The sequence below is a fragment of the Anomalospiza imberbis genome, chromosome Z (genome assembly GCF_031753505.1).
Source record: "Anomalospiza imberbis isolate Cuckoo-Finch-1a 21T00152 chromosome Z, ASM3175350v1, whole genome shotgun sequence".
NCBI lineage: Eukaryota > Metazoa > Chordata > Aves > Passeriformes > Viduidae > Anomalospiza > Anomalospiza imberbis.
In genome coordinates, this window is record NC_089721.1 from 26,770,267 (window position 1) to 26,791,573 (window position 21,307).

Sequence of the window (21,307 nt, forward strand, 5' to 3'; positions counted from 1 at the left end):
GCCGGCGCCGGGCTCCACGCGCAAGGCGGGGTTTTAGCGGCCGCCATTTTCTCGCCTCCCGGCCGCAGCCGCTCCCGCTTTTCTGGGCCGTACCCACGCTGCCCGCGCTGCTCCCAGTGCAGCTCCCGCAGCCCAGGTAGGAAAGGCAGGCCGGCCGGCCGCGGCATGGATCTAGCGGCGCCACCGTTTCCCTGGGCCCGTCTCGTCCTTTCCCTCACGGAGGGCGGTGCGGGTCGCGGCGCCGCCTCTTATGCTGACGGGCAGCGGCCTCACCCAACGAGGCGCCGGCGGCGCTGCGCGGGGGGTGGCGGCGGGGCCAATCGCGGGTGGCGGTGGTGGATGTGCGCGTCAGAGTCTGGTATTGCTCCCCTTTCTCTCCCGTACGCGGCGGGGCCGGCGGTGGGCGCAGGTACGCGCAGCCCGCGGCGCCGTGCGGCCGGGGCCGGCGAGGAGGGGAGGGGGGCGGGAGAAGGGCACAGGCCGGTTAAGGCCTTCCCTGGGCCGGTAGAGCCGCCGATGTACTCCGCTCGGCGACGCGGCGTGACACAGCAGTGCGAGACGGCCTGTGTCTCCTGTCGTGGGGCCTCGACCGCTGAGGGCTGCCGTGGCCCCAGCGCTTCCGTGGGGTCGGCGGTAGAACGGGGAAAACGCTGCGTGGAGGACATTGGTGTGTCGCCGTGTCGGCTATTGCTGAGGGCCCTCAGATGGCCTCTGTCCCGATTGCCCCCGCGGGGACAGCGCGGGTTCCGCAGCGCCAGCTGGTGCGCTCCAAGGGAGGGGGGGGGCCACTGTGACCGGGGAGAGCTTCTGTTGGGGATTATGGCGAGCGCAGCGAGGCGCTGTGGGCCGCGGCCTGCGCGGAAGCAGCCGCAGACGCCCATCTGGGGCGGAGTGCCCGCATCGCAGGCGCGCCGCTTTAGGGGAAGGGCGGAGTGCCTGTGGCGCTAGGGCTGACTCTGCTGTGCCCGCTGCTTCGCGCTTCGAGCCGCCGGGCATCTCCTTTGTGTCCGCCCGGGCCGTGCCGGGTAACGCTCCCCGCGGCCGCGTGGTGGTGGCGGCGGCCCTTCCGCTCCCGGCTCCGCCTCGCAGCGGGCCGGCGGGCGCCATTTCGGAGGGCGCCATTTCTTTTGCTCCGCGGGGGTGCCGCAGCGCCTCTGTGCTCGTCCTTGTCCCCGCCGCCCTGGGCGGGCGGCTGGAGACGCAGGGAAGGAGAGGGGGGAAGAGAAGGGCAGGCGAAAAGTGCCGCTGCTCCTTGGAGCCGCTCTGACGTTTCTCAGCTCTTAGGTCTGTGGTCGCTCGTTCCACCTCTCTGGTCCGCTTTAGCCCTCCGGTGTTCATAAGGAACCTGACTTTATTAGTTGTGTGAATGTCCTCGATTTGCCTAGCTGAGCGAGATTACTGAGAATACATGACGTGTGGGGAAGTTTGACTTGGAGAGACTAAGCCGTGAATTGTAACTGTAACTAATAACAGTTTGCTCCCTGCTGCCTTAAAATTAATGAGATATTTGCAAATAGATTAACCGGTGTCTGAAAGGGCTGTTACGCTTTGTCCGTATCTTCTTGCTGCGCGTCCGCATAACAGCGCAATTTTGGCAATGTCAGCCTGAGATTCCCCTATTACTAAACTTGTGCATGCTTGTTAGCCCCTTCAAGTACCTGGAAGTACCGGCATGTATTGGGAAGACAGAGCCTGCTTTTAGCCCCTACAAAGCAGGGCAGCAATTGCATAGCTGTCTGAGAGTACGTTTAGTAAGTCAGAATCAGTTTCTTCCCCACTCCCATTCCCCCTTCCCCGATTATGGGTACAAGAATGAGTGCCTGCTGTTTCTTGAGGCAGTGAAAGTTAATGGGATGCAAGGGCAAATATGTGATTGTTTGGCTGGATTTGTAAATCACATTTTTAATGATAGTAAGTTGGAAAACTGTTTTTTTTTTATTTACACTTCTCGCTAATGCTTTTAGTAGCTAAAAGCAGGTCACAGTCTATTTCAGAACATTGTACTGAAGTACAGTGCTTTTGGAGGTTTGGGGGTGTGTGCATGCAGTTGTATGTAACTGCAGAAGGCAATATTTTTTTAATGATGTTATTTTAGTGTAGTTGGAAGTTGTAATTTTTATTTTATTCATCAAATATAGTTGAGAGGAACACATACTGAAATGTGTGCTAGTAGAGAATTAATAGAGCAAATGTTGATGATTACCGTGGTGGGACTTTTTATTAAGTGTAAATAGTGTTGACCCAAATAGCAGGACCAGGTTATGGTGTAGTGCCCTTTAGAAAGTGAAACAGGCACATATCCTATAATGTTGAGATTATGTGGTTACTTAAAACTTGTGTGTGCCCAAAAAGTGTAATTCGGACAGTGTAATTAAGAGTTTATGTAAGTCTACAGATTTGGCCTTTATCTTCTCTTAGTGGTGTGTTTGGCTTGGCTATGCTTTTTCTTTTATGAGGAAAAAGTTTGCAGCAATAGTTTAGGTCAACCCTTTGGTTTCTGACTGTAGCAGAATCAGACACACAAAGTGGGAAGACTCACAACTCATAAATGCTGTTTTCATAGGCTCTTGAAGCAATAGGCTGTCGGATTTTGATCCCGCCCAGAATATTTGAGTTTCTGTCAGCAAGGATATATAATAGTGGTAAGTTCTAGCAGTTGTGTTATTTTTTTCACTTTAGCATGAGGTACAGTTTGTCTTTTGACAAAAAAAATGTACCATCTTTATTTTTCAGCAGGTTTTGCTTGCTTACATATAAAAAGGCAATGGAGACTGAACAACAGGAGGAGACCTTTACCAACACGGAGACAAATGGTAAATTTTTTAAATGACTATTCCTTTTTAGAAAGACTCTCTGAAAAATTGTAGTATTTCAAAGAATTTTATAATGATTTAACTTTACCATATGTTTGCATTAGCAGTAATTTTGTGTTCTGCATTAAATGTCTCCTGTTTAAATTAATGTGTCATTACACATGCTTGTGAAACGTAAATACATAATCTTTTTGTTGGTATTTTTTAGACATGAGAACTGAAAGTGATAACTAAATACTGAAAAATATTTCATAGCTGTATGGAAAATGTGAATATGTATGAATACTATAGGGCATATCTGTGAATTGCATTTTTTATTCATTGTAGTTGTTACATGCAGGAGTATGAATATATGAAACATTGCTAAAGAGCTTAATGGAAAATTTATTGTGAATTATGAGGGAGGTTTGGGCATTACTGTTGTAGATTTGTGCCAGTTTTTCCCAGAGTATCTGAAGTGCTACTTTACTATTATTTCACCAATGTTTCAGTGTTGGACAAACTACATTTGAGCTTTATGCCTGAAAGGTTTTCCCCAGTTGAAATTATAAACAAATACTAAGTGGGTGATGCTGCATTCCTTTAGATGTGTCTAAAATGTTGTGAATTTCTTACTGACTGTGTGCAACATTCTCATTTAAGCCACAGTTCATAGACTTTTAAATGCATTTTCAGTTGTTAATCAGTAAGAAAGCTGTTGATGTGAAAACTGGTTTCTGTGCTGTGGATGCTTAGAATAGATGTCTGTAATTAGTTTTGTGCTAATATGAAAGAACGTATTAATAGTACCGAGCATACCTTTGGCATGTCTTCCACTTCATTATGACTTAGAAAGTTAAATAAATGTTTATGTTTCCCCCCTATGGACCTCTCTACAGGCAAACGTCCTGCAGAAGATATGGAGGAAGAGCAAGCCTTCAAAAGATCTCGAAACACTGATGAGATGGTTGAACTGCGCATCTTGCTTCAGAGCAAAGTACGCTTTTTTACTGGTTTTTGTGTAGCATTGTTCAAGATGGTGGTGACAAAGTGTATGCTGAGATAAGTGTAGAGAGATAATGTGGTTTTTTTTGAAATGAGATAACGTACTAGATTAATTTTCAGTATATAGGAATGGTAGTTATAAGTGTATTGCAATGGAATTGTCCTCCGGGTTCTCTTGAAAGGGTAAGTCCTTAAGGATCAATATAGGGTTTATTAAAAAGATACACTTGCTAAGAAGTAGAGCAGTAAAGATTCTAAGATATTTTTACATTTGAATGGAAGGTAGCTATTTTGAGCTGCATATGAGTCTTTGGAAAATAAGGTTTTTAGAGGATTATAAATAAGTGATTTCAAATTAAATACGTGAGATGACAATTTAGGATTTTAGTAGTTTTCCCAAATAGATCTACTAAACTTGTTCAACTATATCAGCAGGAAGAAGTGTGGGAGTAGTCCTTCAGGGATTGCAGTGATTTTGTTGACAAGTGTAAATAGTTAAAGTTACTGTGTGTGAATTTCCTCTGGTATTTCCAGTTGCTACAGATGATTTATACTTTCTGAAGTACCTCAGTCTTTTGTGTTGGTGTGAAAGAATGTAGCCTGAACTCTGTGTGGTGTTTCTGACCAATAGCCAAGTTACATGGAATACCATTAAATGTTTTGCATGCTTTTAGCATAATATGTGTGTAATAAAAGCAATACTTTTCGTAGAATCCTTGAAAGAACCTGGTAAAAACGTGGTTTTCCAATTACTATTTTTTACTATTTGTCAGTTTATTCCTGTTAATGTTGGTGGCTTTAATGAAGTTGGTGGCTGTTAATGTTCATTTCAGCCTTTTTCAGTTAATATTGCTCTGAGAAATTACTTATTTTACCTATGTGCAAAACAGTATTAGCACTTGAAATTATCAAATGTTTGGAGCTCGAAAGTGGAATTTGCAGACATATTCCATAAGGAAAAAAAAAACCTGATCAGATAATTGAGGAAGTAATTGACCTATATTGCACTAATTTAGTTTGGTTTTTTTAATAGATCTAGTCTATGAGAAGTTCAACATAGGCAGAATTGCCTAAAACGTCTCTTTGGAATTTAAATATTAGTGGCAAAGCTGAGTTATCTTTCTCTGTGTGCTGTGTTCCATGGTTGTAAGAGCTTTTGGTAATTTTTTTTATGCCAAAGTGGTGCGTCCCCCCACCTCTTGGGCCAGCAAATATAGATCTACTGTTTTTAGACTTGAGTTCAAAAACTTAGTCTATGCTGAGTTTTCATAATGTAACTTCTCTTCATAATGTAACTTCTTTTCATAATGAAAACTATTTTCCAGAATGCTGGAGCAGTGATTGGAAAAGGTGGCAAAAATATTAAAGCACTTCGTACAGACGTAAGTATATATGAGTTTGAACCAATTTAACACTGCTTCTTTCAGAGCACTACATCGAAAACTTGATTGCGTGCATTTCTAGAAATGGGAGCAATTCAACTCTATAGACATCCAAGTTAAAAGCCATTTGTATTGATTGTCAGAGTAGATAACAGTTCTTCAGTTTCTATTTCAATTAAAACTCAGCTTGATGCATGGGAGGAGAGGTTTATATTAAATCTCTTCACTTTTTAATAGGATTCTGCTAAATTACACACTTGAAATGAGTTACCGTCCTAATTAAAAATATTGACAAAACTTAAACCCCTTAATATTACCATTCCCCATATGTGTGCATCAGTTATAGTACTTCTGAAACCCTTGCAGTTGGCTGGCCTAACCCAGTGATAGAGGAATCCTTTAACTTCCTTCAAAAAAGTAAAATGAAATCATCCATCTGTTCCTTAACAGCTTGCACATGAAGCACAAAACCATTAGTATTAAGGTTTCTTGCTTTAAATATAAAACACTAAAGGAACATTGTATTCTATTACTTGGAAGTATTTTTAAATGGTCATGACTTAATGCCTGTTCACATTTTGCAGGGGGTGGACTCTGGTGATAAGACACATGCTCAGCCTTAACGTTGTGTATTTATAAAACTTGGCAACACTTCTTAAATTCCATTTGTTTACACTCCTGTACTTAACATCTGCTACAATTTCAACGGTTTTTCCAATCAAGACTCTGTTCAGCACGAGATTTGGGAGTATATCATTACAAATCAGTTCCAACTAAGTTCATAAACTACCGCAACTATAGTTGAGATTTTAGTTGAAATGGTCAGGAATCATACATATGCTCACTAACTTTGGCAGCTAGTTGTTCCTCTTTCTTTAGGGTTTTTTTAAATCAGGTTTTTTTTTGTTTAGGTTTGGTGGTTTTTTTTTGATTTTTTGAGTAAACCAGTATGTCATCTATATCCGGATAATTTAGATTTGTCTGGAACACAAACTTCCCCGATTTGCCCAAGGTTCTAGTACTATCAGTCTTGACAGTTTTTGCGTCTACCCTCATGAGCCAGCCTGCTACTGAAACATCATTTATTAAAAATAAATAGTAGTTTAGTCAGATCAAGTGACTCATTTTTAAAGTCCATACTGTTAGGCCACAGTTGGTGTAGCAATCCGTTATTGTGTTAGTCTTCAGAACAACTTAAGCTTGTTTCATTAATTGAGAGTAATGAGTATAGTTTGTACTAAATTAAAATTTATTGCTTTTCCCCCTTTTCCCTCTCCTTGTTTTTTTGGCCATATATCTCCGTTGCCCATGTACTGGATCGACTTGCCCCTGCGTTGCCCACCATGACGTTGGCCCATCCGCCCCTGAACGCCCATGTGAAAACCCTGGTTGGCTATGCCCAAAAATGTGCTCGTTGCCAAACGGGTACCATACTTGACAACTTCCGATTGAATACCCATGCCCAATGCCAACATCCACGAACGCCAATGACCAATGCAGTACAATGCCAGTGTTTCAGTCCCAGACAGCAGTGGCCCCGAGCGGTATGTCCCAACAGTTTATGCCTCACTGCCTGAATAGAAAGAGAGAAATGTATTTTATTACCTGCCTTTGATATAATTAAATAGTATCCCCTTATAGACGGTGTATTGTTTTTTTTCAAGTTTTCTGTCTTATTTTCCCCATTAAGTCTTTTTGTCACTGAACTTTTACGTGAGTTGCCCACCCAAACAATCCACTAATTTTATTTCAATGGAAGGAGCACAGCTTCAAGTGTTGCATATTTGCTGCATTGTAAATCAGATTGGTTCAAAATAGTCTCTCGCTCTGTCTTTGTGGCCCACCTTGCTCCCCTCAACATTGCCTGTTCATAATTATTTCTGATGAAGTGCTAATTCCGGTTCGCTTTCCTTCACTTCTCATTTGTTTCGTCTTTTTTTTGTCTTGCATTTGTATTCGTTTTCTTGGAGGGCCCATTAGTAATCTGAGTTCCATAACCTTATTCCAGATACAACGTTCACCACTTGCATATCCTCACTTTTAATACGAGAAGGTGTGCCAGTCTACCAATGTAATAGCGAGGGTATCCTAATTAGTGGTGGCGGGGAACATGAGTAGTCACTTCTACTTTCCAGTTCTGCGTCAGTTTCTTGCCCACTTAATTTGAGCCCTTCCAAAAGCCCATTCTGTCTTTCTCTCTCTGCAAGACCTACCTAATCTTAAATTTCTCATGCATATATACTGGGCATAAACAAAGATGCATGTGTTGTAAATTGAGCAAACAGGTTTACTTTAAATGGGGAATACTTGTTAACTTTTCTTTGTAGTAAATCTTGTTAAAAGTTTGTGTGTGATGATAAAAAGAATTTACTTCTGCTTTTTCTTTTCTGCCTTCTCCATATTGTCTGTCATCGTGGCTTCCAACAGCATCCTGAGTATAAGTGCAGATATAGAGACAATTGGAGAAATCTTGAAGAAGATTATCCCTACTTTAGAAGAGGTATTTATCTTGAAATTTTCTTCTGTTTAGAATGAAAAGATTAGCTTTTGAATGAGATGGTTTTAGAGTATTTGCTACTTTTTAAACACGGAAAATTAGAAAAGTGAAAAATGTCAAAAGCCTTTTAAAGAAGGATTATGGTTGTCCCACTATGTGTTGGCATTTTTTGGGTAAAGGGCAGAGTCTGTCATAGTTTATTAAACTAACATTTTGAACAACTTCCTTGTTTTCCAAAAAACAAGTGTTGCACTATTTGATACCTTCTTAAATCTTTATAGCAAGTGGTGCAGTGTAATTTAATAAATAATGTAAAAAATAGGGAAAACTAATACTTCAAGTTGAGGTGAGGTGTTTAAATTGCTGTGGTTGTATTGAGAGAAATACATGACTACAATTCAGCAATAAATTAAATTCCCTCATTCTGTTTAAAGAAAAAGCTTAAAACCCCAAATATTTCGAATTTTTGTGATTAATCTTTATTGCTTCTCCCTATATGCATCTTATTTACAGTATCAACACTACAAAGGCAGTGACTTCGACTGCGAACTTCGACTTCTTATTCACCAGAGTTTGGCAGGAGGCATCATTGGTGTCAAGGGTGCTAAAATTAAAGAACTCAGAGAGGTACTTGCTTTCTGTTCTTCTGAGATTTCATTTTGTTCAATAAGCAATATTTTCTGTTCATAAAAGGCACATCTAAGTATCTGCTGTGTGGTAATTCCTTCTCAACGTGTTGCTTACATGCTTTTGATGTTGTGGGACAGAGCTGGAGTTGCAACTTTATTGCAGAACCTCAGAAGTAATGTCAGTGGCAGAGCCAGGACTTGGTTTGAAACGTGTTTTGAAAGGATTTTAACTTTCTTTTTATTAAAATTGTATTAATTTCTCCTTTGAGAACAAACTGCTGCATAGTGTAGAATTACTTGTGTGGTTGGACACACAAAACAGTGAGATTGAAAGCATCTCCACAGTCGATGTACTGTAAAGGACTTCATGTTTGGTTTTGTGTTTTTTAATTCTAACTCCTGGAAGACATTTTTTTTAAAGAGAAAGAGTAACATTCTAAAAAATGGTCTCTATGAACTGAAAACACATGTTTGAGTTTCTTGGCATTGTGTCAGGCAGTTTCAGGTCAGCTCAGGTATAAGCCAATACTAGTTTGTATGGATTAAGAAAGGCAAGATAACTAGACATAATCCTAGCAACATTGCTGTTTTAGCATCCAAAGCATGTTTAATTTGAAAGCTAATACAGCCTGTAAGCTCACAATGGTTATGTGGTCCTTTTTCTAATACTTAATTAAATAATGCATTGTAGCTGTGTCATAATTGAAATAGGAGAACATTGATTTTTTTTTTTCATCTTCATACAAAATTTAGAGCAGCAAGATCTTTAAAATATATAATCTTCAAATTTTGTATGATAACTCAAAAGCAAGCATGCAGATTTAAGTGGGTGGGAACTTAATTGTCTTTTGAATCTATTTTTAAAATATTTTAATAGTTTTATAAAGTTTTTAAAAATATATTTGATAATCTTGGATTTTTTTTCTTCTGCAGAACACTCAGACCACCATTAAGCTCTTTCAAGAGTGTTGTCCTCATTCAACTGACAGAGTGGTGCTTATTGGTGGAAAACCTGATAGAGTTGTTGAGTGCATCAAGATTATCTTGGATCTTATCTCTGAGGTAATGTTTATTAAATTTATTTTATTCTTTCATTGGCATTTATGAATGTTTTAGACATTAATTGCATGAAAAATGGTGTCTTTCAGTTTCTAGTTTAAATTTAGTACCTCCTACTTTCCCAACAGCAAATTATGGACAGTTACAAACCTTGGAAACTCTTTCTATTGTTGGTAGTAGCAGACCATTTATGCTTTGCATGTCATCAGAATGAAAAATTCGAAGAGGAAGGAAAACAAAATGTATCTGCCACATCTAGGTAGTTTTACTGTCATAGTTAAGTTCACAGGAAGTGCATCAACATCTCCTTTCTTGGCGTGAAATGAAGCATTGTGAAATCAAGAACATGTTCCAAATGCATAAATGTGTTAGTTTAATTAAGTACATCAGTTGTAATAGAACTATCTGATTTGAGGAATTGTTTTGTTTATTTGTATTAGTCTCCAATTAAAGGACGGGCCCAGCCTTACGATCCCAATTTCTATGATGAAACGTATGACTATGGTGGCTTCACAATGATGTTTGATGATAGAAGGGGACGGCCAGTGGGCTTTCCAATGCGTGGAAGAGGAGGTTTTGATCGAATGCCCCCTGGTCGTGGTGGACGACCTATGCCTCCCTCAAGAAGAGATTATGATGATATGAGCCCTCGAAGAGGACCACCACCACCTCCACCAGGTCGTGGTGTTAGAGGTGGCAGCAGAGCTCGTAATCTTCCTCTTCCTCCTCCACCACCTCCTCGTGGCGGGTGAGTTGTTGGATAATTGCATTATACAAGAACTCATGTTGTGTATCCGAGTCATATTCATATTTTCATTGATTTTCCCATGCTTCCATGTTGGTAGGGATTATGCGGTATTGAGCCTGTATTAGACAAGAGTATTTTGAAATTTACTGAAATTTAATTACCTCCTGTGATATAGTAAGTTGCTAGGACTAAAGTCAGTAATTCTGGAAGTTCTGTTACTCAGTACTTGGGGAGAGTAGTTTGATACCAAGTTATATGTGAACCCTGAATGGGAAAATTCAGAATGAGAATAAACAAGCTAGCTTATAACACATGTAACACTATTAACATGCTGCTGCCTTTTTCGTTTAGAGATCTGATGTCCTATGACCGAAGGGGCAGACCAGGAGACCATTACGATGGCATGGTATGAGTTTAAAATTTGCTCTGTTGTGTCCCGAAGCACAGTTAGCATGCTGACCTCTTGCTGAACCACATGCACGTTCATGTGGGACGGTTCACACCATACACGATTCTGATAGTAAAACCAAAATGTTTTGTCCATACAAGTGGTCCTCCTGTGGATGGATATTCGAGGTGTAAATGGTACTCTTCAGTTTTCTTTCTTTCTCCCTGTCATCAAAAAGATTCAGTGATTTTGATTGTGCTCAGCTCTGTAGGTTTTCTTGCACTGGCCATCTTTCAGATTTTTTTAATCAGCATGACAGAAATAGCAATTGGGAGATTTTTCAGATAGAGAAAGCATGTCAGAGCAATGTTGTCTGGTGACTTACACTAGCATTCCTAACACTAAAGGTTGGCAAACATGAGAAGAGCTCTAGTTGTTGGAAGGTGATGGCTCTTTTGAATCAATTCTTCTATATTTACTAGTTTCTCTGCAGAAAATCCATTCTTAATTCCAAGTGTTTTGGAGGTAAGAACTACTGCTTAGTTGAATCCTACACCAATTCTTTCTGGGGAGAAAGAAATCTCTTAGTATGTGGAAGCTTAAAACAAAGGATGCATATAGTCTTCTATGTTGCATTCTGAACTGCCAAGCCCCAGCAGCCATCTGCTGTTCTGAGGCCAGATTTCCTCTTTCCTCAGGAAGTCCAGGAGGTTGTCCTGGTTTCAGCTGGGATAGTTACTTTCTTCTCAGTAGCTGGTCCAGTGCTGTGTTTTGAATTCAGTATGAGAATAATGTTGATAACATACTGATGTTTTTGTTTTCCTTTGTAGTATTTATACCAAGTCAAGCACTTACTCAGTGTCTCATGCCCTGACAATGAGTAGGTACACTAAAGAAGGTGGGAAGTACTGTAATCAGTACAAGTGACCCAAACTGGCCAAAGAGATATTTCACACCATAGAACATCATATGCAGTATATAAACTGGGGCAGGTACCCAGACAGGGGGTCCACAGAGGTTTGAGTATGGGGCCTGGCAGTGGTCAGCAAAGTGGTGAGCAGTTGTATCATGTACCCTTGATTTTATTCTTGGTGTTTTATTGTTTTGGGCCATGGTGGTGGTTGTTGTTTCATTTTTTGTTAGTTTTCCTTGTTTTGTTTTTTAACTTCTTCTCAGTTACTAAACTGTTCTTATATCAGGTTCTAAGTTTTACTTTTGATTCTCGTCCCAGTTCCACTGGGGGTTGGGTAGGGGTGTGTGAGCAAGCAGCTCTGTAGTGCTTAGTTGCCAGCTGGTCTTAAACCACAACAGAGGTAGATCTCTATAGTAGCAATATTATTTTCTCCTCTAGCTTTGTTTGGCACCTTCTTTAAGATGACAGGTGACATGTTATTTTTTTATTCTAAGTAAATGTAAAAGATAGAAATGAAAAAGAGCTATGAAATGGGCTCCCTAAGCGGGCTTCACATGAGCTCCTTGGGAATAAGAGTTACTGGGACTACAAGTTGCAAGAATGTCATATGCATATTAGAAATAATAAAAGGAAAGATTTGCAGTTACAAATATTTGCAATCACAAAAAAACGCCATTTCCCATGGTACTCTACATGCTGAAAAACTGGAAGAATGGAGAAGTACACCTCCAAGATTCCTTATCTGTATTTACATGTTTTCAGAGCTTAGGTTTTGTGTTCTTCTGTTTGCAGCTCATAAAGCCTATGCTAGAGTACATAAACTGAGCAGCCTGCCCTTCTTTGGGTATTTGGTTGAGCACAGTCTTACTTCGCTTGACTCTTGGGTAGTAGTGTGTTCTATTTTTGTTCTATTTTTATTCCAGTTCAGCTAGAATAGAAAATCCATTTTAACTTAGGCTTAGCCTGTCAGGTTGACCTTCACTTTATTGACATGAGTTTCTACATGCAAGTGGAGTAATTTCTGCTAGTTTGGTTTCTTTCATCGAAAAAAAGGCAGTTTCATTTCTTTTTCATAGTGAAGCTGCTCAAAACTTTGGCTCCTTTGTGACCAAGTATTATAGCCCATTAAAGTAAGGACTACTTCCCAACAAAGACAGTATTTAATTTCTAGTTTTAGTTAATCATGATACTAGTATCCTAAATTTTGTAAGCAGAAAGGAAATTTCCACACTGAGTGTGACATCACAGCTTCAAGTATTATGCCTAAAGGTAAAGTCCTCCTGTGCTACAAGCATCAAATAGAAACTGTTGTATAGCTAACAGTTAAAACTAAACCAATATTACTGTGGTTTGTGATGGAAAAAGCTGCTCTTAGAGAGTAGAATCACTCTTTTCACATGGATTCTATCCTGCACAGGTGTAATAAAAGGCAACAATTGATGAACATCTGAGAAATAAGGGAAAAATTTAATGTAGAAAACCAAATTTTTTTGCCACTTCTCCTTTTCACTAAAGGCAGAAAGATTGAAGAGTTGACAGTCTTTAAGACTGGATGCTGATCTGTGGTTTTTCCTGTATTCAGAGATAACACAATATTGACTCAGCCTTGTAAATGATGAGATGAGAAAAACTCATTTTGATTTTAAAAGATGGCTAAATTCCTCTTGGCCATACAGAGTTAATCACTTAAGTTGATACGTGTCTCTTAGCCTGGCTTAAAGTTGTAGTATAAGTATGTACTGCTGTTTAAATGCTCATTTGACTTACAGTCTGTTCTGAAGCTTTTTCTCCACAGTACAGACTTGTTTATCAGCATATAGAAATACAGCTACTACAGTATGTAACTACTCCAGGATCAAATCCTATGTATCATAAGGGCTATGGTGATCTGAAAAATCCTGAATTTTCAGTACTTTTTAACACTGTCATTCTTAGGGGCATGTAAAAAATTAGTAAGGACGAATGCATAGCAACTCTCCTATTTATTTGTGCAGATGCAGGAAGGAAGTAACAAAATATAACTTTCCTAGTCACTCTTAAAAACCAGAAAAACTTACTACAAAAGAATTTTACATCAGTTAGGACTGCATGCAGGGTTTTTTATTAGATGTAAAAGTTAAGCTCTTTGCCTTATCCAGCCCATCTGTCATCTGGTTTCTGTTCCAGTTCTGAGTAGTGACTAGCACAAATTAGTCTGAACGTAAAATGTTATGTATGCTAAGACACTCTGTTTCAGAAACTCATTTTGCACAAATAAACATCACTTGCTGAAACTGTAAAATTCTGAAAGAAATGCCATATATCATATGTTTTAGAAACATAATTAAGTTTCTAATACAGTTAGACAGCAGTAGATTGTTAGTCTACTTACCGGCTGGCTAGATGAGGTATGTGGATAATAGAACATAACAAGCAGTGTCCTTCCTGCTTAACCTGCAGTTGGCATAATCACTTGCAGTTACTTGTTTCAATCTTACTAAACCTTTTTCTAGTTGATGGCAGAAATAAAAGATTGATAAAGTATTTCTACATGTAATAATGTAAAAAGGTTTTCTAAAATAAAAAAATAAGGCTTAAGTTTTGCCTTGCCATTAGTTTCTGAGTTTCTTAGAGGAAAAATCTGCTAATACCATAGAAAGAGAAGGAAGACAGGAGTTGCCCATATAGAGCTGCCCCAAAGTAAAATTTAAAGCCAGTGAGTCTTGAAAGTAGTGAGTCTTGAAAGTAGTCTAAATCACATAATTTCAAGTCTTTGTTAATAGTATAAGGGTTTCTTTGTACCCCTATGCATTCTGTTTGGTTGCAACATTCTCTAAAAGACTGTATGACCTGGATTTCCTTTCTTCCTCTTATGTTCCATCTGGAAGATGATGCAGTGTCATGTGGATGCCTGTGATGAAATGCAGCCACCAGAGTTGGTGAGTATTTTGAGCCTGTTTTCTGAAAACTGTTTTTTTGAATGAGTTAAGTGATACAGCAAATTTAAGAGATGTTTAGTGTAGTCCATGGCAACTTGCGCCTATTAAAATTCATAAAGCCATTCTTCTGACTCTGAATTTAGGGGTAGACTTAATGGTGTGTCCTTTGAAGGCAGGTAATGTTAATAGAAGTGTGGAATTATACAGCAGCCTGGTAAAAATAGAGGAGCTTTTCTGTACCTCTTTTGCCTGCCTTACACAGTATTTTCATTTTGCTAAATTATGACTTTCTCCATAACTGATGCACTGTAGATGCATCAATTTATGATTTATATTTTGGTTTACTTCCATAATGTTGTGGGATTTTATTTCAAGCAGCAAATATTTGAAGTAGCTTCTCACTTTTATTTGTCAATAAACTATGTTTACCTATCAATCTATTTGAAAGTGTATCATTTGATCAGATAGGTTTTGGGATGTTATCACAGAGTTATAGAATAATTTTCGTTGGAAGCAACCTTAAAGGTCATCTAGTTGCAACCTGGCATGGGTAGAGAACATTGAATTAGACTGGGATGCTCAGGGTTCCATTGAACCTGGCTTTGAACACTTCCAGTAATTGGATGTCCGCAGCTTCTCTGGGCAACTTGTTCCAGTGCCTCACCACCCTCACAGTGAATAATTTCTTTCCAATACCTAAACTAAACCAACCTGCTTTCAATTTAAAGTTGTTGCCCCTTGTCCTTCCTCTACATGCCTGTGTGAAAATTCCTCTCTAGCCTTCTTGATGGAAGCCTGCCTTCTGGAGCTGGAAGGCCACAATAAGGTCACCCTGACACCTTCTCCTTTCCAAGATGAACAATCCCAGCTCTCAGGCTTTCTTACAGGAGGGGTGCTGCATCCCTCTGTAGTCTTTGTGGTCCTCCTTTCGACTTAATCCAGTAGGTCCATTCCGTTAATGTTGGTGCCCCCAGAGCTGGATGCAGTACTCATGATCTCAAGGCTAGACCTTTCAATGTAGAATAGAACACGGTTGACACTCTGAGCTGCAAGTGCTCATTGCTGGGTCATGTACAACCTTTCACCCACCAGCACCCCCAAGTTCTTCTGGGCAGGGCTGCTCTCCATCTGTTCATCCCCCAGCCTGTGTTGGTACTGGGGGTTGCGCCAATTCAGGTGCAGCACCTTGCTCTTCATCTTGTTAAATTGAATGAGATTCCCATGGGTTCACTTTTTGAACTTGTCCAGGTTCCTCTGGATGGCATCCAGTCCTTCAGCCTTCAAATGGTCTGCCACTCATTTGGCATACTTGCTGCAGGTGTACCTAATCTGTTTGTGTCATTGATTAAGACATTGAGTAGCCCTGGTCCCAGTGGAGGCCAATCCCTGAGGGACACCACTTAATGTCTGCAGAAGCTCTGAGCCATTGACACTGCCCCCTGGATGTAACTATCCCTGTTCAATAAACAGTCTACCTGTTGAATCCATCCCTCTCCAATTTGGAGGGAAGGACATGGGGACTATGTCAAAAACTTTACAGAAGTCCAGGTATGTGGTACCTTTAGCTTTTCTCTTGTTCACCGATGTAGTCACTCCGTTGTAGAAATTACGGAGTACATCAGGTGTTGGCAATGTCTTGGAAGATGGCGAAATGCTGCCAAATTAATACTTTTGATTAATTCATGTGAAAAGTCAGTTCTTAGCTTATATACACAGCAACTGCTATCAAATTCTGTTGTTTTGTAGTGTGGAGAGGCAGATGTGATAAAGGAAGGGTATTTTCTTTAAAATAAATTAGTCCAAAAAGGTATCCTATGGCAATATGTGTGTATGCAGTATGCTATGTGATCAGCTTCTCATTTAAACCTTAAGCAGAATCCTTCATTGTCTTGTATTTTGGACTCCACTGTGAACTCCATTATGTTGTCTTATAATATGTATTGCTTAGTAACATGATTAGACAATACAGGTTGCTTAGAGACAGAGGATAAGCTCAACACTTTGATCTGAATAGCTTCCATTTTGATGTAAAAAGAAAGATGGTAAGGAATATTTTTTGGGAAAGTTGTTTCATTGTAACTTCTATGGGTCGGTACTTTTGAGTGGCTGAACTTGACTGACTGCCAGCTGCTCTCATGTTCCTTTCATAACAGAACGAGGGAAGAAAGTAAACAAAAAAGTCTGTGGCTCATGATGGAGACAGGCAGATCACTTACTAATTAACATCACAGGTAAAAACAGAGTTGGCTTGGGTAGGTTTCCTGCCACTTTGAGTAGCATGGTGAGAAACATAAAAATACCTTTATCCATCTTCCAGATCTTCACAGACTCAGCTTTCACTCCTTCACTCCTACTCTTCTACTTCTCTGCCATGAATGGTGCAGGGGTGATAGGAATGGCAGGTTCCCAGTCAGTTCATCACACTTGTCACTGCTCCTTCCTTTCTGTACTGTTCCCCTGCTCCAGTGTAGGTTCCCTTCCATGGAATGATACAGTTGGAGCTGCTCAAATGATCTGTTTCCAGTGGACTGTAATACTTAGGGAACTTTTGCAGTCTAGGTCCCCTTCATATGGTACAGTCCTTCAGGAACAAACTAATTTGGTGTTGATCCCCTCACAGGGCACAGGTATCTGCCTCTGCAGTTTCCTTCTGGGCATTTGTGCCTGCTCTCAGCATAGCATCCCTCAGTGGGCTACAGTGTAGTGATCTGCTCCAGTGTGGTTCTCTCCATGGGCTGCAGGGAAGTTTCCATTCCAGTGCCTGGAGCACTTTTTTCATCCTTGCTCACTCTTTAACAGTCAGTGCACATTGGGAATGTTTTGCTCTTTTCTTAAATGCTGTCACTGAGATGTCACCAGCTTGGCTGACAGTTTCAGCTTTAGGCAGCCTCCAGCCTCCTCTCACACACCCCAGGAGTCTCTTCAGAAGTTGAATTTGATAGAACCGTGTATATTTATTCTCTGCTTCTGTGGCAAAGTATAAATACACTGTTTTGCACACTTAAAACACATAATATGAAATGAGAATTTGATGTCAAATGCAAGTTTACAAATCCTAAAAATAACTGGGCCAGGAGTGCTTGTTGCAGTGATTTACATTTGGTATATGGTGGTTCAAATGTAACAGAAGTAATTCATGTCGTGATTGTTTATTCAAAGATGTAAAGGGTTGCAACATAGTCAGAATCAAAGATGTAGATGTAGTAGGATGATTTACTGGGCAGACTTCTTGCCCCGGAAGTGGAGACTTCTAGTCCTATTAATAAGGCTCTGATTTTGTAATTCTAATGTTTAGTACATAGGTCACAAGTAGATCAGCATCAACAGCTGTCTACAAGAAGCTGAGATAGTGAGACTGCCTTGGTAAACTGGCATGGCTGAATTCTTTGCCATTTTATGTGTTATTCTTAGGGGTTTTGATAGGGCACAATAAGAATCACAGAATATCTGGAGTTGGATGGGACCGACAAGAATTATTGCCTCCAGCTGGTGATCCTGCACAAGACGGCCTCTGGTCCAAATGGACAGAGGTTAATTAGATCTCTCCCACCCACCCTTTTTGTTTCTGGTCTTCTGTCTTTGCCTCAGGATGCCCTTGATGGTGTAACACTTGTATTTATATCAGATTGAGGGTTGTGATGTTTGATTAAATGGCCTCAAAGTTAACAGTATAGTGCTTAAGATAAAAATGTGTTAATGAAACATGGCCGTTCATGTTAATGTTTTTTTTCTCTTTCTCTTACAGTTTGAGGGTGGCTCTGGTTATGGTAAGTGTTTATATAGAACCTTTGCTTGTAGTTCATTATGTAGTTACTAAAGGGCTTCATGCATACACTTAAATCAGACTATTCTTATGCAGGGGGGCGTGGTTCATATGGAGATCTTGGTGGACCCATCATCACAACACAAGTAACGATTCCCAAAGATGTAAGTAAAGTTAATTTGCTTTCAATTCAGGCTTTCTCTTTAAAAAAAGGTCACAGCCATTTCTCAGACTGTTCAAGAAAATCAGAAATACTTAAAATGCTTGATAAAGTACTTCTAATACAAAACAAGTGTTTCTAAATCGCCAACAGTGTATTGCTTGACTGTTTGGTTTCTGTCTTCAGAGACAGAAAGAATTAAATAATTCTACTTGTGGTTAATACTTAGTAATAGATACTGTCCTTGTAACTCGTGTTTTGCAAATGAGAGCTGGTTCTCCCAGTTTTATCTCACCTGTGTTTATACAATTAATATTTTTAGGCTATAAAGAAATAAGCTCCTATTGCAGCACTTAAAACTGAATTTGTGGAAACTACGCAAATGCTGTTGTAATTTTCTAACCTTTTGGAAAGATAGTTGTATCAGGAAATGAATGTTTTTGCTTTATTCCCTAGTTGGCAGGATCTATTATTGGAAAGGGAGGCCAGAGAATCAAACAAATACGTCATGAGTCAGGAGCTTCAATCAAAATCGATGAACCACTAGAAGGCTCAGAAGATCGGATAATAACTATTACAGGAACACAGGACCAGATACAAAATGCACAGTATTTGCTGCAGAACAGGCAAGTTAAAGTTTAATGTTGTCCCTACTCTCAAATTAGCTTGTATATGATAAAACTGCTCTCCTCTATGAATCAGTTTTTGAAGAAGGCAGGTTTTAAGTAACTATTTGAACCTAACTTCTCTAGTGGTAGTTCTGCCTTGATTCTCTTCTGCTCTCCATTCTAATTAAAATGAAGACACCCTCAAAACTAATCTTGCTGGAAGACAACTTAACCAAGCAGTCCTCTCCTTTCTCTGGTGAAAACTGCTGCAAAAAAAAACTACTTGTAATAAATTACATAGAGCCTGTAGAAAATATAGAAGATTTCAGTGGATGTTGGCCTAGTTCTGTGTGGAAGACTAGTGATTTTGTTGTTTTTAGATAACTAAATTGACAACAAATCACAGTCTGCCATATGGCACAGACCATGCCTCTGCAGGACAAGTTGAAATCGATTTGGGGCTGTTATGCAGCATTTCACACCTTGCTGACAGTACTTTGCCTTTTCTGCCAAATATTAACAGCTACAGATAGCAGTTGCTGTATTAACATTCTGGCTGCTATAGCAGTTTTAATGTCTTAACTGGAGTGTTTAGCTTTAGATTATTAATATTTAACTGTGCCTGAAATACACTAATATAATTGTTAGCCATTGACATTTTTAAATTGTATTTTTAAATGTGTTAGTAATTTGTAATTTAATATGCGTTATGAATGTTGATGCAAGATGTATGGTCCATCACTCTAATACATGCTTTTTTCTTTTTCTTTTATAGTGTGAAGCAGTATGCAGATGTTGAAGGATTCTAATGCAAGATTATTTTTTCTTTTTTATAGTGTGAAGCAGTATTCTGGAAAGTTTTTCTAAGACTAGTGAAGAACTGAAGGAGTCCTGCACCCTTTTTTTTTTTTTTTTTAATCTGCTTCTGTTTAAAAAGCCAACATTCCTCTGCTTCATAGGTGTTCTGCATTTGAGGTGTAGTGGAACCTTTGCTGTACACCAGATGTAATGTTTTAGTTCCTTAAAAATACACGGGGTGGGGGAGGGCTCACGAGACTAACATTGAAATTTTGAAGCGGCAGAGAGAGTGAATTCTATTTTTGTTCATTGTTGGTGGTAAATTGTACTGTTTTTCTGTAATTGTTGTGAACACCCTGCTTTATGTACACTGTATCTTACTTTGAAGGGGGAGAATATGGTAGGCCACATGTACCTGGCATTTGATGAGAGCAGTGTGCAGAATGTATTGAATTTTTGTAAGAAACATCTTAGGATTTTTCAATAAATTTAGTGAACCTATTCGTGGTGGTCATTTTTCTTCAGGTCTTCATAAGGTCATAACTAAAATGGATACACCTGGTTTGGTTTTTTGTTTTTCCTTATAGATTAAAGTTGCTGTTAAGCTTGCTCTTCAATTTCCTTGATATATAAATGGAGTTATGTGGGGGTTTTTTGACAAATTAAAGAGATTGTGTGAAAACAATGACTGCTTTGCTGTTTGGGATGGGGGGGGAAGGTGAAAATACTCATGCAAAGGTGTAAAACTTGACATTTTTGCAAGTGTTTGGCCCTCCTTGCAATACATATATATATTGGTGACGGTATATAAATAAAATACTTAAAAACTTCGTGATGTCACTGAGTAAACTGGTGAAGTACACCTGGTTTTAGACAGCTTGCTTAATGAAGAGTTGCTCTACCATTACTGAATAAATTATACCTGTTTCCTAAGCTTTTTTTTGTATGAGGTAGGAATTGCGAATTGGCAGGATGACAATATAACTATGTAACTTGTTTTTCATTGTATGCAAAACTTCAACTTGTTTCCCAGATGTATGTTGAGTTTCATAATAATTATTTGTGAAAAATTAAAAAAAATATAATGGCTCTGGATATCTCATGTAATACCTTGGCATTTGTATTTATAGTTTAAATTTCACTTCCTGAATAAAAACAGATTAAAAAGTGTAAAAGTGTGTGGCACATAGAGATATGATGGGTCCAGACTAAGTGAAGATTCTTTTTTTTTTTTCGGTTGGTTGGTTTGTTGTGTCCCCTCTTCCCCGTGGTGGTGCATGAACTTGGCCTTTTTAACACAGCTGGTCTTTAAAATAGCATGGTAAAGGCGAGGAGCCTGAAATGTTACACATAAGGTGGAGGATAGTGAATTCTGTAGAAAGAAATGCCATCACTCTGTTTAGTCAGTGGGAAGTGAGCTGCCTTGGTACACAGCTTGGTACCTTAATTCTAGAGAAGTCTGCAATCAAAGCTAAGGTTTTGGGCAAAATGCAAGTGAACTAAACCAGGCTGAATTTCTCTGTGTGCTTCCAACTTGCACATGCATGCAAAAGGGGTTTTGGACTGCCTTTTGTTTGGTTCTTTTATATGTTGATTGGGGGAAAAGAGCTCAACAGGCACATTTTTGTTCGTTCCTCTGTCATTTTT

General features: G+C 39.6%; 1 protein-coding gene across 5 annotated transcripts; it reads left to right on the forward strand.

The window, feature by feature from the left end:
- HNRNPK (heterogeneous nuclear ribonucleoprotein K) lies at window positions 1-20,162 on the forward strand. 5 transcript variants are annotated; one of them, XM_068176199.1, is made up of 16 exons: window positions 1-136; window positions 2,564-2,646; window positions 2,737-2,813; window positions 3,692-3,789; window positions 5,123-5,179; window positions 6,680-6,723; window positions 7,607-7,679; window positions 8,190-8,303; window positions 9,239-9,367; window positions 9,805-10,112; window positions 10,464-10,518; window positions 14,281-14,331; window positions 18,077-18,098; window positions 18,176-18,258; window positions 18,711-18,880; window positions 19,638-20,162. In XM_068176199.1, the coding sequence occupies exons 3-16, from the start codon at window positions 2,765-2,767 to the stop codon at window positions 19,669-19,671; spliced, it is 1,287 nt and encodes a 428-aa protein (XP_068032300.1). In that variant the 5' UTR covers window positions 1-136; window positions 2,564-2,646; window positions 2,737-2,764; the 3' UTR covers window positions 19,672-20,162. The 5 variants fall into 5 exon arrangements, with proteins under 5 accessions (XP_068032300.1, XP_068032299.1, XP_068032301.1 ...); XM_068176198.1 differs by having other exon boundaries at window positions 2,564-2,642; window positions 2,734-2,813; XM_068176200.1 differs by having other exon boundaries at window positions 2,564-2,642.
- The last annotated feature ends 1,145 nt before the right edge of the window (window positions 20,163-21,307 follow it).